The sequence below is a fragment of the Prunus avium genome, chromosome 1 (genome assembly GCF_965620075.1).
Source record: "Prunus avium chromosome 1, drPruAviu1.hap1.1, whole genome shotgun sequence".
In the NCBI taxonomy this organism is placed as follows: Eukaryota; Viridiplantae; Streptophyta; class Magnoliopsida; order Rosales; family Rosaceae; genus Prunus; species Prunus avium.
In genome coordinates, this window is record NC_142284.1 from 48,469,978 (window position 1) to 48,483,582 (window position 13,605).

Genomic DNA, 13,605 nt, shown 5'->3' on the forward strand with positions numbered 1-13,605 from the left:
TCACTCTTTTTATACACTTGGGATTCTAGTTTAAGAATGATGATGAACTGCATTGTCATACTGTATGCTCAGCAACAGACGATGACAATAACAGAACAGTCTTACAGCTGATTCCCATAGACGAGTGATAGTGTAGCTGCTGCTTCTGCAAGCTTCCTCCCATTCATGCCCACTGTCACTACTCTGTCCAAACTTCATAAAATTGGTGATTCCTTCAACAAGATTCAACGCGGCGGCATCGCCCTTTCAAAATCATGGAAATAGGTTTGTGACAAATGGAATTACAAAGTTACAAGTAGCATAAGACACTAACACTGAACAAAGTTCCATTCATTAAAGGAAATGACATGATAAAAGCAATCTTGAGCAGATGAAAGGAAAAATCTCCAGCTACAACATCATTGTGCGTAAGATAAACATCACTAAGACAAGGACTCCCTTTCTTTTCCAAGGCATCTCTCATTCAGATTCACAAACAGACTATACCTGTAGCTCTAAACTAAACCCAGCAGCCATAAGTGAACACCTCTGCCCCCAAAACGTACATAAATAGCTAAATACAAAACAACTGATGATTGATCAAAGAATAAGTAGCACATCTATATATGGTATCCAATAAGCAATCAAATAACTGTTTAACTTCTATGAAGTTCAAAAATGTTAGAGATAGAACAAGAATGCATCGATCTGCTGCTCCCAAGAACGAAGCAAATTATGATGCTGATGACAAAGGAGCAATAGAGCACTAAAGTCAAGTCAAATTAGTGAGGAACAAAACGCATTAAAAGAAAACGTCATGAACTTTTATTGAAACACTAACTGCAATAATATACAAGAAACTCGGAGCTACATAACCAGTTAAGGTTTCTGTTACAAGCAAGCAAAGAGGAAAAAGTTAAAACTAAAACAACAATTCTTTTGCGAAAGTGTACAGAGAAAACTACCATGTCTCACACTCAAATAGTCTACAAATATCCATCAATCTTTTGACAATTATTTTCTTTCAATTAGTACTCTGTCCATTCTCAACACCGAGACCATACAATACACCAGCATATTTCTCAGCTGTGCCACCGAAAAAGGTATCCCTCAATTTCCTAAACGTACAAGCTGTAAGCAAACTGTCTGAGCCTGCTTGATGGCACACACCAACTCTTTCCACCTCCAACAATTCTGCAAGCTTGTTCAACCCACCATGAAGGCTATTGCAGAACTTCATCAAATGCTTGATATCATACACCACTGGGAAGAAGGCCTTGATCAATTCAAAGAAACCCGCTTGGGAGTCGGGCAAACTCAGACCAGTCAATAGCTTAAGCAAGTATCCAAAGTCATATCCACTATGAAAAGTAACCCAATGCACTTCAGCATTCAATACAACCCCTGAAGACACCAAAAGCTCACCAAACCGCTTCACATCAATTCCCTTCTCATTGTTCTTCTTGAAATCAATCCCACATTGGCGCAGCAACTCAATCGAATCGCTAGCGAAGATGTCTTCGCTTACATTGAACTCACGGAAATTGAATTGCCAAATGTATTGGTTCTGGGTATCGAGATCGGGAAGTTTACCATTCTTGTCAGAGAAAGTGAGACCCAATTGAATCAATTTCAACATATCGACATTGTCTTTCAGGGTCTGGTAGTTATAATCATTGATGTTCTTGAAGGCCCCCACCGGGCGAAGAACCACGCCGGGGAACTCGGTGTCCATAGCAACATAATTATACGTCTCAACAATCTCACGGATTATAGCAAACTCTTCATCAAGATTATCATTCCACACTTCTCGGATTTGAATCGAATCCCCTTTCGGTAAAATCGACATTTCCAATTTATCAAATCAAGCAACAGGACGATAAATACTATTAAACCCAGATCTGTAAGCAAAGCCTAAAGAGTCTTGAACTCCCAAAAGAGAAAACCCCAACTTGGTTCAGTCCAAAACGACGGCGTTTTAACGCTCCAACCAGATCTAGAACAAACCCAACAGGTTTACAATAAAGGATTAACAAGCAGTCAAGAACCTCAGAACCTGAACTGGATCTTACGGATTGAGCACCAAAACGACAGCGACTTTGTGATTCCACTGAGATCTGAAACGAAAGCGATAAGAAAACCATAAATCAGCGACGAACAACAGCACTTAGCTGTGGTACAAGGCAGGACCCTGTAAAGCAAAGCGATTGGAGAAGAAACTCCGAGTAAGTTAAAGATCTGACCTTTGATTTGTGGAATTCAGGCCTGAGATTAACAGATCTGGGACTTGAAAACAGTGATTTGGTCTTCCGCGAATAAAACTTCTAGGTCAACGGACCCAGAGATATAGAGAGAGATGGGTCTGGGGAAGAACGTGGTTTGAGACCTTTACTAGGGTGGGTTCTTAACGACTGTGAGGACACAGCCGAAAGGAGAAAGTGATGTTGCCAAGGAATGGATGAAGGCCACGAAACGCCGCCGTTTTTCCCCAAATGCACAAAACGACCACGTTTCGTCTTCCCGTGCTTTGCTCAGGATCAATAATTGCCTTTTGTCAAATACTGATGAGGGATAAGATTAAGCCGTAATCTGATAAAATTTTATGAAAAATATCCGAGAAATCAAGAGTTATCTCAAATCTCTCACGTGGGTTTAATGAAATTATAAAATCACGTCATCAATTAATGCAAAATATTCATGCAGTTTATGTTTAATTAATGCAAAATATTGTTTAAAAAAATTGAAAAAGGTTAGCTTTGATGCATGTTTAAATGGTAAAGAGCAACAGATATGAGCTTAGTCAAATTGATTATGGCGAATTTACTCTTCATTCTACACCCGAATTTGAATCCGCAGTAATCTTTCCAACCCAATGTCTAGTGTTAGAATTCCCCATATCATTTGTACAAAAGAGTCGTACTTGATAGGCCACCGGCCACCAGTCCGCAGTCAACGCCTAGAAGCCATCAGCCCGAAAATTTTGGACCGCCCATTTTCGATAGCGAAATGACTCAAAACTAAATTCAGTATAACTATTTGGGCTTTGCCAAAAGTGTCCAAAATTGGACTGTGTGAGAAAGCAGAGAGACACGCACCGTTTTGCGCTTGTCCTATTCTTCTATCCTATTCCTGTCCTAGCATCTGATTCACATATTGGATGGGCCCAGGGGTCAAGTCTTTTTTTCATTATATATTTACTAGGCCCACGCATGTGCCAATTGATTTTTTTTTTTTTTTTTTTTTAAGAATTAAGAAAAAATAACATAGGTAATTATATTCCATAAAAGTATGAACTATTATCTGATTTTGTTTTTGTTTTTGTTTTTAATATGAAAAAAATGTGAATTTACCATATTATTCTCATTTAATTATTAATTTCAATTCTTAATGTTTGAATTAACCAATGACATTTTCTGGTATTTTGCATGTTTCATCATTCTCTATCTTTTGCTATATATATATAATTTTGGGGATTGAGGGGTCCAGCTCAATCATGTAGAAGCCACCACTTGTAACTTTTTGTCTTACCACTTTTTTTTTTTCTTTTTTTTTTTTTTTTTTTGGTCGGAATAATTTTAGTAATAATTTTATTTTGGTACAACAACGTGGTGTCCTCACAAAGCTTCTTTCTTTGAAGCCATAGTTTTTTTTTATTAATTGTTTTATTCAATTCTATTTTTTAATTTCACATCTTTAAAACATTCTTTTATCCTTTTGATATTCTTATAGCTTGTTTGGGAGTGCGATTTTTGGAGAACCAGAATCACTTATAGAGAAAAAGCATTTCCTATGTGCTTCTCTATAGAATCTCTTTAAATGATTTTAAGTGATTATGGGGGGAAGCACATTCTATATGATTATCTATAAAATCACTTAAAATCACTTAAAGTAATTCTCCATAGAAGTGATTATTGGCCTATCCAGAATCACTTCCAAACAAGCTCTTAATCACTTTTAATCATATCATTTTATTTTTATTGTATGAATGACCACTTTCTTTTCTTGAACCCTTTTAATTCCGCTGCTTTTGTCTTTCTCTTTTTGGATCATTGCTTATAAAATTTCCAAGAATCTTTTGTTTATTTGTAATTAACTGAATTATGATAATATAAGTTTTACAATTATTTGGAAACATAGATGATTTGGTAGTAAACTTTTTCATTATATTGTAAATAATTTAACATTTGACCTATTTTAATCCTAACATCAGCCTACATCACTTGCCCAAATAGCATTTTTCACATAGTTTAGGGGCCGTTTATTTACAATGAATCGGGGAAGTAATGAATAGGTATTATTTTGCAACACATAAATAACCATATGAAATCAACACATAAATAAATGAAAGGGCAAATTCCGTATTATTTTTGCTTTATCATTCAAGGTTGAATGATTTCGAAATGATGGTAACTTAATCATACAACTAAGGGATATTATAAGTATTAATAAGGGAATTCGAAATGATCTTTAACAACTATCAATTGATTTGGCTGCAAAAATATATGTTCTTTGTCCAAGTTTTAATTGATGGTCGATCGAAAACTAGGTTTTTTTTTTTTAGGTGGTCAAAAGTTAAAAACATGTCATTGTCATTTAGTAACATAATGTAACCAAATGACATTAACATAAAAACAAACATGTATATAACTTTATTTTGCTTATGTATTTGTTCCTCATTAGGGAGTGTTAATTATTAACATATATACATGCCATAAAAAAGAGAGAATATACTTTACCCAAAAAAAAGATAATATAAGTTCATAATTGTTATGTTTACACGAAGTAATCAAATGTTGTGAATCATAAGTAACATTTGAGTGCTCACACGGTCAGTGGTGGATTTAGGATTCTCGGGTCATAAGGTCACAGTGTAAAAGTGTAAAAAAAAAAAAATCTAAACTGTTGAGGCATTTTTAGAACAAATGAGTAATTTCCTATCCAATTATTTTTTTAAATGTAAAATTAATAATAAATTAAATAATAATAAAAAACACACACACACACTAATATTATACCATCAACCCCAAGCTACCCTAGAAACCCTCTGTTTATAGACACATTTTTTTGAAGAATTTTTTTTTTTGAGAACCCTTTTATAGATAAATTCATCACTAAAATTATAAGTTTTGTTAATATTCACTGCCTAGGATAGATTCAATTTTTTGGATTTTCCCTTTGAGCCCTTTTTTTGGTTGGACTTCCATAGAATTCAAGGCAAATACAACAGATATATAATAAAACCCAACAACAAATACATAATTTAAACCAAATGAAAAAGAGCGTATCTTCCTGTTTGTTCATTTTCAAGGGAAGCATTGTTTGTTTAAAAAAAATATTTATTCAAAGATCCTATTCTTAGACTTTGAGCAAGCTCTTCTTCCTTTTCTTTCTATGTCTTTTTAATTTCCAGATAAAAATCTCAAAAACCACATCAACATATAATAAGGCTAGAAACAATAATAATAGATCAACTAAAAATTAGAGCAATAATTTAACTAATAAACAAGGATGAAGGAACAATAAAACCTGAATTTTGAGCAAGTGTTTCTTCAATTGAAGCAAAGAACAACTTGTTTGTGTGCTATATATCAATAACAATATCAATAAAAGTATCAATTTCAATCAATTAGATTATACTTTAATCCAAATAACAATCAATATCAATAAATTCTTATAATCCATAAAAAAAAACACTACATATATCAATTTCATTAAAAATATAAATTCTTCCACTCACTTGAAACTTGAAATGATGAGAGGCAAGGCAAGGCAAGCAAGCAACTCAAGGGTAGTCGGCGGCGACGACAGTAGTAGAGTGGTGGTGGTGTGTGTGAGAATGAGGGGTTCGGATTGGTTTAATTTATGAAGGAGTAAAACTGTGAAACTAATTTGGGATTTGGGGGTTTGGGTGATGACTCTGGTTTAGATAGATAAAAGGGGTTTTGGGTTTTTTTATTTATTATTTAAGCCTGTCTCAAAACGAAGCCGTTTTGATGCCATGTCATTAAACAAATTTGAAACCTCTTGGACCAAAACGACGTCGTTTTGGTTAGGAAGTTTTTAAAAAAAATTGCCTAGCATTTAGCACCTAGAGCTGGGCCTTTGTGGCCTTTCATCGAGCACCTTGCGTGCATCTTGGGGTCATTGTTCTGCTCACCATAGAGGTTGCTCAAACCTCCATAGCCATGTTTCCGACAAGTTCATGTGGTCAAGCGACCCCTCTTGTCCTTTAATCTATCCACCTTTGCACAAGGCCTTTCATTGTGCACTATTTGCTAGTCAACTAGTGACAATAAAAAATGAACCGTATATCACTTCACAATGTGTTGTTTTATTTGCTAGATTTATATGTATGGCGGACCCAATACATGCCTACTGTGGGCAGTTGCCCACACTTAAGTGTTTTCTTCACCCTTTAGCAAAACACTTTGCCAATAAAAATAAGACACTTAGCTAATATTTTGCATGCTGTTGAGGCCCAAAAAATCCAGGGTTGGGCCCAAATAAATTCCCGGCCCAGTGCGACACCATAATAAGAAAAGACCCGGTTCGGAGCACGCGAAATTCGTCATGCACGCTTGCACGAGCCACGACCATGTGCCATACGAAATAAATATGCAATCTGTCGCGCTATAGCCTATAAAATGCATTGGCTCTACGAGCCCAAGCTAATTATCTAGTTAAGCATCATATCCCTTTGCAAAGACGACAAAATTCAAGCACGCCAAGCGACATGCAATGCCAAGAGAAAATCATTATTATTACACCTAGCCACGCTACAAGCTTAAGTGGGCCCAAGCCATGCAAATGCCCGGGGCTTACTTGAGTGGGTTGTGGTATGGATGGTAATAAGTTGTCATGAGGCTCATTAATGGCCGAGAAATGGAAATTCCGGGTTGCTTGGGAGCCTCGGAACTCAAGCACATTTTTAGGCCCAAACATGTGGATGAGCATAAATGAGAGAAAGAAAATAGCCCAATATCCTAGAGAAATTAGCTCATTACCTCAATAAAATAGCCCATCACTTGGAAAAGTTGGCCCATTCCCTTAGTTGGCCAGAGCATCACCTTAAAAAAGCTCACACAGCCAAGATAAATATCTGCAATCTCCAGCACATGGCTGGAGATAAAAGCCACGACAAAAGCCAAAGCTGCCCTTGTATGTGAGCTGCTGGGAGGCTCCAGTACATGGGCAAAGAACAAGTTTCAAGCAAAAACATCTAAAGGACTAAGGGATATTGGTGTGCAAACTGCTAGGAGGGGAGACATCCTTTGAACCAGCATGCATACCCATTTCTTTCCCTTATTAGATCTGGCCATGAAAGAAGGAAGAAAAGGAGGAAAGGAAATGGTTGGAAATAAAAAGTTCTCCACTGTGGCAGCCGGGAGAAGAGCATTGAGCTCCCAAAAATGACAGGACCCGACCCAAATTCCACTTTGGAATCCGAGCCGAACCCTGTGCGTGTCCAACACCTGGCAAGTGCTAGACACAATTGACCTGATTGCCCTTTTAGTCGAAATTCAAATAAACTAGGGCTTTGACTTCTACCGAAAATTTAGCAGAGTCTCCTCTGTAAAAAGACCAATCCAAAAAAAAATCCCACCTGTCAGATAAGCACAAGAATAAAAACATCAACTGCCAGCATGCAAATATTTACATTCTAACAGTTTAATATACTTCAAGGGCAATATCAGAGCTCTAAACAGAAGATTACAAATAGTTTAATTATACAAAACCCTACGTTGGTACAAAGAGGTGGCCGAAGGTGGGCACGGCCCGGTGGTGGCGAACTGAAGCACGTCTACTGCCTGAGGGCGCAAAACATTAAACGGGTGAGTGGACCAAAAACAAAGTTAGAAAATAGCATATGAACATACTAACCCCTCTGTAAAAAAAGTTAAGAAACTATAGCATTTCCTTATTTATAATCGTACTAAAATCAACATAATCATATTTATATATGTATCAATCCTATACTTAATCACACATTAAGTCTTTGAAAACATTGAAAACACTTTAATCTACCACCTAGGTGTACCCATTTATTATTCCGTCAATTCCTTTTAATCCGTCAATTCCACTAGTGTCAATTCCATCCTCGTGCCACCGAAGTGACACGTCCTCGTGCCACCAGAGTGACACATCCTAGCAGACATCGGGAAACACAAAGTAACCCGAGCCGCAATCCTCACGGGATTCAGGGGACATTTAGTCGACCTGACCCGCGTACCTCACTCTCATGGTCCCTGGTACCTTTTAGGACTCGCAGAGTGTAAGTCAAGCATGTTGACATATCTGAAGGCAACTGGATGTCCGTAGACATCTTTAAAACCGAAGGCAACCTTAAAAATCCGAAGGCAACATATTTAATCTTGGGTACCTATGGTGGTTTCTAAAAAATATGTAAAATTCTGAAAAGATTAGTGAACAAGCAAATTCATGTTTACTTAGAACTATGCTGCCATTTAACCTGATAGTTAATTGGTTTTCCTTTTTCCTATATCCCTTAAGGATATCCCCCTCAGCAGCATATAAATGGAAATACTTAAAAGTAATAAATAAATTCATAGGAATATCGATTCTTTAAATAAACTTATTCAAGGTCAAATAATAGATTAATTTGCATAAAATCATTATAAAACACAAAGTCCACTCACTGGTGATCTGAGCTAGCTGGACCCTTCGAAGGTCCCTCCTGCGGGTCACCTGGTGCCCGGGTGCCTGAATAATCATCATAATTTCTTATTAATAAATATGCTCAATAAAATAATATTAAATTACAACCATGACCCCCGGCTCCTAAAAGTGCATGCCTCACTTTAGAGGTCATTCCTAAACCCACAATAGCTTTCCTCTCATTTGGAATGGCTTAGAAGTAACTAGGGACTCAAAAGCGATAAAGTCCCAAAAGTCAACTCGGGACACCATGGGGTCCACGACCTTAGAATTCCGATCCGAACATTCCTAGAGGTTCCAATACGCCTAGGACACATGTCCTGAGAGTTTGGTCTCGATCGGACGGTCGGATTGCTCACGATCGCACGGACGAATGATTTTCCATAACATTAACCCTAGGGTTGGCCTTTTCGGAGAATCCGGTACTCCGATTGACGATCTGTCGAATCCTACAAGATCCTGAAATTACCTAGATCAACATACTCTAGTTTGACTACGATCCATCGGTCTGAACGTATTGAACCCGGAAATCGCACACTATGCGAGATCCGTTCGGGGTTCAAACGTTATCCGAATTGAGATCCGAGAATTCCTACGCGCTCGTGAGGACACGAGGATCATTCTAGGACCAATAGTGGCCCCAGTTACCTGGCCCACGCGCCGCCCACGAGCCGCTCACGCGTGGGTGTGCCTAACAATTTTCGATGGCCGGATTTTCTCCAAATCGTCGGCCCAAACTCCTATCCTAGGTAATACACCCTATTTGAAACCACTTTTGTTCTTGGATTATGGCCAAAAAGTGGCCGGAAGTGGCTGATATCGGCGTTCTAAACTCGGCAGAAACTCAACTCGTAAATCAACCCTTCAAACCTCAAAATCTCTCGAAACCTACCCAGCCATCAGCTAGAGCATGAAAATCAGTCGAAAAATCATACCTAATTTGTCCGATTTGGTGGCCGGAAGACGACGAACGAAGTCGACGAGCTCGTGGCGGCTGGACGGCGGGGAGGGTCTGGGGTGAGATGCGGAGGCGGTGGCGCTCCGTTCTGGTCTGGTCTGGTGGCTGGGAGATTGGTGGTGATCGGCTGAAGCTGCAGAGGGAGAGAGGTGGCGTGAGGGAGAGGGAAAGTGAGGAGAGAGAAAGGAGAAAACAGATTTTAAAAATCTGATTTTCTCAAATTACGATTTTGGCCCTTTTCTTATTTTGACATATTTTCTTCAATACGACTCGGATTTGAGTCCATTGCATGTCTACGGACTCGTTTCGACGCGCTTTACGCAATGGTACAAACAAAATCTCCAAATTCCAACCCGGTCAAAACGTCATCTTAAAACCTAATAAAATATTTTTAGGGTACAATTGTCTTTTCCTCTATTAAAATATTAATTAAATATTAATTAAGTTTTGGGTTGTTACAAAAAAATCCCTGATTTTGTGGGATTGGGCAGAGAAGATTTTGTCAGAATAAGATAGGAGGAGAAAGGAAGGAAAAAGCTTGGCCAAAATTGGATAGAAACCATTAGGGTTTCTTGGAGAAAGAGGGCTTCCAGCGACTATAAAAGGGGTCATCTTCTACCCATCAAAACCAACCCACAACCAGAGAGCAAGCTTCCTCTCTCACCAAAGCCCAGCAATTTCGTGCCATGTTCATCATTCTCCCCCAATTTTTCTCTCCTGGCAGAATTGTTCCAGTTCTTGACAGAACCTTTGTCGAGCTGCGAGAAAATCACGTAAGCCACCCATCGCCCTCTCCTTATCTCCTTTTCCCTCTTTTCAACCAAACCCTCATCGAATCCTTCATTCCCTTGCCTTAAAAACTCTGTTTCTCATAGGAAATCGCAGCTCTTTCTCTCTCATGCTAAACTCATGACTACTTTGCTTCCATGCCACAAGCCTCTCATGCCAAGCTATAAAATTTATCTGTAAGTTGTTATTTTCGTTGGTGAAGGTAACCAAGGAGTTTCCTAAGACTTCACTACCATTTCGAAACATTCTTGGGGCTTGATCTTCGAACTCATAAACAGGGGCAATCTCATATGTTCATTCTTTACAGTAGCCCAAACCCATTCGTCTGGCTGCTGGAAGAAAAAGACTCCCACACATGCAAAATCCCCACTCAACACCCTAAATAAGTAAAGCTTTCAAGGTTTTAGCCCAAAACATCACAAATATTGAAAATATCAAGGCCCAAGACTTAATAAACATGTGGTCCAATATATAAAGCCTTAGATTTTGGCCCAAAATCATATATTAAAAAATTATTGAAATAGATTATGTGTTATAATATATATTGTATTGCTATGAAAACCTAGACTTTGTAGGAGACAGCTATGAAATTGTTTTTTACGCCCTCAGATAAACAAAAGTCTAGATCCGCCATTGGGTATGCTACAGTCAATTTATCTACACGAACATGAATGGTTCTTGATTATAATACATAAGAATTATAATGCATTAATGGCCATAAAATCTCCACGCACGGACAATTGACGATAGCAAAATTCAACCCCTCCTCTCTCCCCAGCAGCCAAAAAAGAAGAGAGAGAATTCTCACTTAAACAAGTGAAGCGAGTGACATGGAAAACAAATCCCACGTGTATCTCTCTTTATCTACGTGGCAGACTTTGATAGGAACAATGATGTCAAGACTCAAGTCACAGTAACAGCCGAAGCGCCAAAAGCCAAAAAGCCAGTGATATCCCGCATGACTTTCAGAATAAACCTAAAAATCGAAACAAAGGGGTCCAAAATCCAAAATTTGCGAAATGTCGGAGACGAAGGCCGAGAGTAAGAGCAAAAACCCTAAAAAGGCCAATCTGTCAGATCACAGCTCCATCAAGCACCTTCTCGACGAGTCAGTCTCCGAGGTCGCTCTTTCCCTAACCTAAATTTCTATCTATCTCATTCTCATCTTAACATGTTATTAAATTCTTTAGCTGATAACATTGGAAATCCGTCATTTGCTTCAATTCAAAAAGGAATTCGATAAATCTCTATTGAATATTGTACGATTATCAATTTGTGTTTGCTTCATCGTCTAATTTGTGGATTATGAGGCTGTTTGGAGTGATCAGCGATTGTAATGGATTTGTAGATTGTTAAGAGCCGTGGATATGTGGAGAATACGAGGTTAAGTAACTTGAAGTTGTTGATTGGAGCCATTGTCATAATCATTGCTCTATTTGCTCAGTTCTACAACAAGAAATTTCCAGAGAACCGAGACTTCCTGATTGGATGCATTGCATCATATCCTTTTTACATGGGTAACATGTAGTTTAAATAAATAAATAAATCATACAGTTTTCATCTAATATCTTTTTTTTGGGATGATTTTTATGCATTTTCATACGTTGGAAAAGCCAAAATCAGTTGCTAAATGGGTTCTGCTATTTGCTTTCAACATTATTTTATCATGATTTCCAGTTCTAATTTTCATATTGGATAAGTGCGTGAAGTTGGTTTAAGTGTTTTTAAAAGTATTTTTTCCCCAGAAATTTCAGACCATACTTGTGTTATATCAGCAAACAAATGTTATCTGAAATGCTTGGTTTTAAAAGAGGGTTTTTGGAGAATTCATAAATGCATTTTTGGCAAGGACTTTGTGAAGTAATTGAAGAGTTCCTTGTTCAAATGATAATACTCTCAAGTCTGTTTCATCCTTGACTCTGGCAAGTATATCATCGTAAATGGGATATTACAGGTGGTTTCATACACTAAGGAGAAAAATGCAATCTTGTTCACTCATCCTCCTGTGGTAAGCTTATTTTCTGTTTTGGTCAATGGCTCAGTGAAATATATGTTTGGGAGCAATTCAGATGGTTTGACTGACATTTTGTTTAAGATTTTAATACTACCCTGTTGCTGTCGAGGAAGACAAGTTGTGGTCATTAAGAATGTTGTCTTGTATCTTTGGTGCTTGAACTTTCAAATATTTCCTTGGTTGGCCTGTGTTGGCTTGGCTTAGATTTGTTAACATGGCTGGTTGTGTGAATGACATAATCGAACTCGCAAGTCTTGTTCAGGTTTTGCTCTAAATGATCAAAACTGACGAGATTTTGATCTCACATGGTTGATTTGCCTGCAGTGCAGAATATGAACCTATACTGGAACTTATATGAGAGTGCTTTCTTTTTTTTGCATTTGTACATCTGATATTTGAAACTAGGTGTCATTTGTTTTCTTCACTAGTAACTAGGCACTGTTAGTTGCTGGTAATTCTGCCAAATATGTCAGTCATATCTAAGATTTGGAAGAGCATAGAGAAGTTGGAATTTGGTTTCATTAGAAAATTTGTTTCGTTGTCCATTTCCTCATTAGTAATTCATATGTACAGGGAGCCTTCAGCACTGGGTTGGTGGTGTCTTCCAAATTACCAAGATTTTCTGACTTGTACACACTTACGGTAGCAAGTGCGGATCCAAAATCGATATCTGCAAACAAACCGGTGGAATTCACGAAGAGTGTTACTCAGTGGTAAGTGCTCACAACACAACTCACAATTGTGTTTGTATTGCATCTTGGAGCTTCAAATTGCACTAACATATTTTGATCTACTTTCTCCTTCTCCGTCTACTGTTCCAGGTTTACCAAGGATGGAGTATTGGTGGAAGGCCTGTTCTGGAAGGAAGTAGATGGACTGATAAACGATTATGCAAGAGAACCCAAGAAGAGCAAGTGAATTTCCGCTTTGCGGAGACCCCAATCTGATTCAGTTCTCATACAGAATGAACTCTTTGAAGTATTGTGATTTTTGCATAAAATGTTGGTAGCCACAATGAATTTGAAAGACAGTGTACTTCATCATTCATAATGAACACTGGGGTTCCAAACCTATTTAGTACGTAGACCTTTCAATTTGACTCCAGATTGACTACTTTTCTAAGTACTGTGGGTCAGATTGACTCCATCCTTTATAATGTTTTAGGACTTTACTTCACCAAGGCATTTTT

The 13,605-nt window shown here is 37.9% G+C and overlaps 2 protein-coding genes across 2 annotated transcripts; one reads left to right on the top strand and one right to left on the bottom strand.

The window, feature by feature from the left end:
* Positions 1 to 781: 781 nt before the first annotated feature.
* Positions 782 to 2,409, bottom strand: LOC110762608 (putative CCR4-associated factor 1 homolog 7). Its single transcript, XM_021965258.2, has 2 exons — positions 2,223 to 2,409; positions 782 to 2,096 (listed from the first exon to the last, which is right to left on the bottom strand). The coding sequence occupies exon 2, from the start codon at positions 1,826 to 1,828 to the stop codon at positions 1,004 to 1,006; it is 825 nt and encodes a 274-aa protein (XP_021820950.1). The 5' UTR covers positions 1,829 to 2,096; positions 2,223 to 2,409; the 3' UTR covers positions 782 to 1,003.
* Positions 2,410 to 11,346: 8,937 nt separating this feature from the next.
* Positions 11,347 to 13,496, top strand: LOC110762589 (signal peptidase complex subunit 2). Its single transcript, XM_021965233.2, has 5 exons — positions 11,347 to 11,523; positions 11,751 to 11,902; positions 12,329 to 12,410; positions 12,990 to 13,129; positions 13,238 to 13,496. Exons 1-5 carry the CDS (start codon positions 11,422 to 11,424, stop codon positions 13,332 to 13,334), a joined length of 573 nt encoding a protein of 190 aa, XP_021820925.1. The 5' UTR covers positions 11,347 to 11,421; the 3' UTR covers positions 13,335 to 13,496.
* The last annotated feature ends 109 nt before the right edge of the window (positions 13,497 to 13,605 follow it).

Bases quoted from the DNA above. Each gene is read 5' to 3' on its own strand.
- LOC110762608 (XM_021965258.2), bottom strand. From the start codon at position 1,828: ATGTCGATTTTACCGAAAGGGGATTCGATTCAAATCCGAGAAGTGTGG.
- LOC110762589 (XM_021965233.2), top strand. From the start codon at position 11,422: ATGTCGGAGACGAAGGCCGAGAGTAAGAGCAAAAACCCTAAAAAGGCC. The intron at 11,524-11,750 runs GTCGCTCTTTCC...ATGGATTTGTAG, and splicing joins TCGACGAGTCAGTCTCCGAG to ATTGTTAAGAGCCGTGGATA. The intron at 13,130-13,237 runs GTAAGTGCTCAC...CTACTGTTCCAG, and splicing joins ACGAAGAGTGTTACTCAGTG to GTTTACCAAGGATGGAGTAT.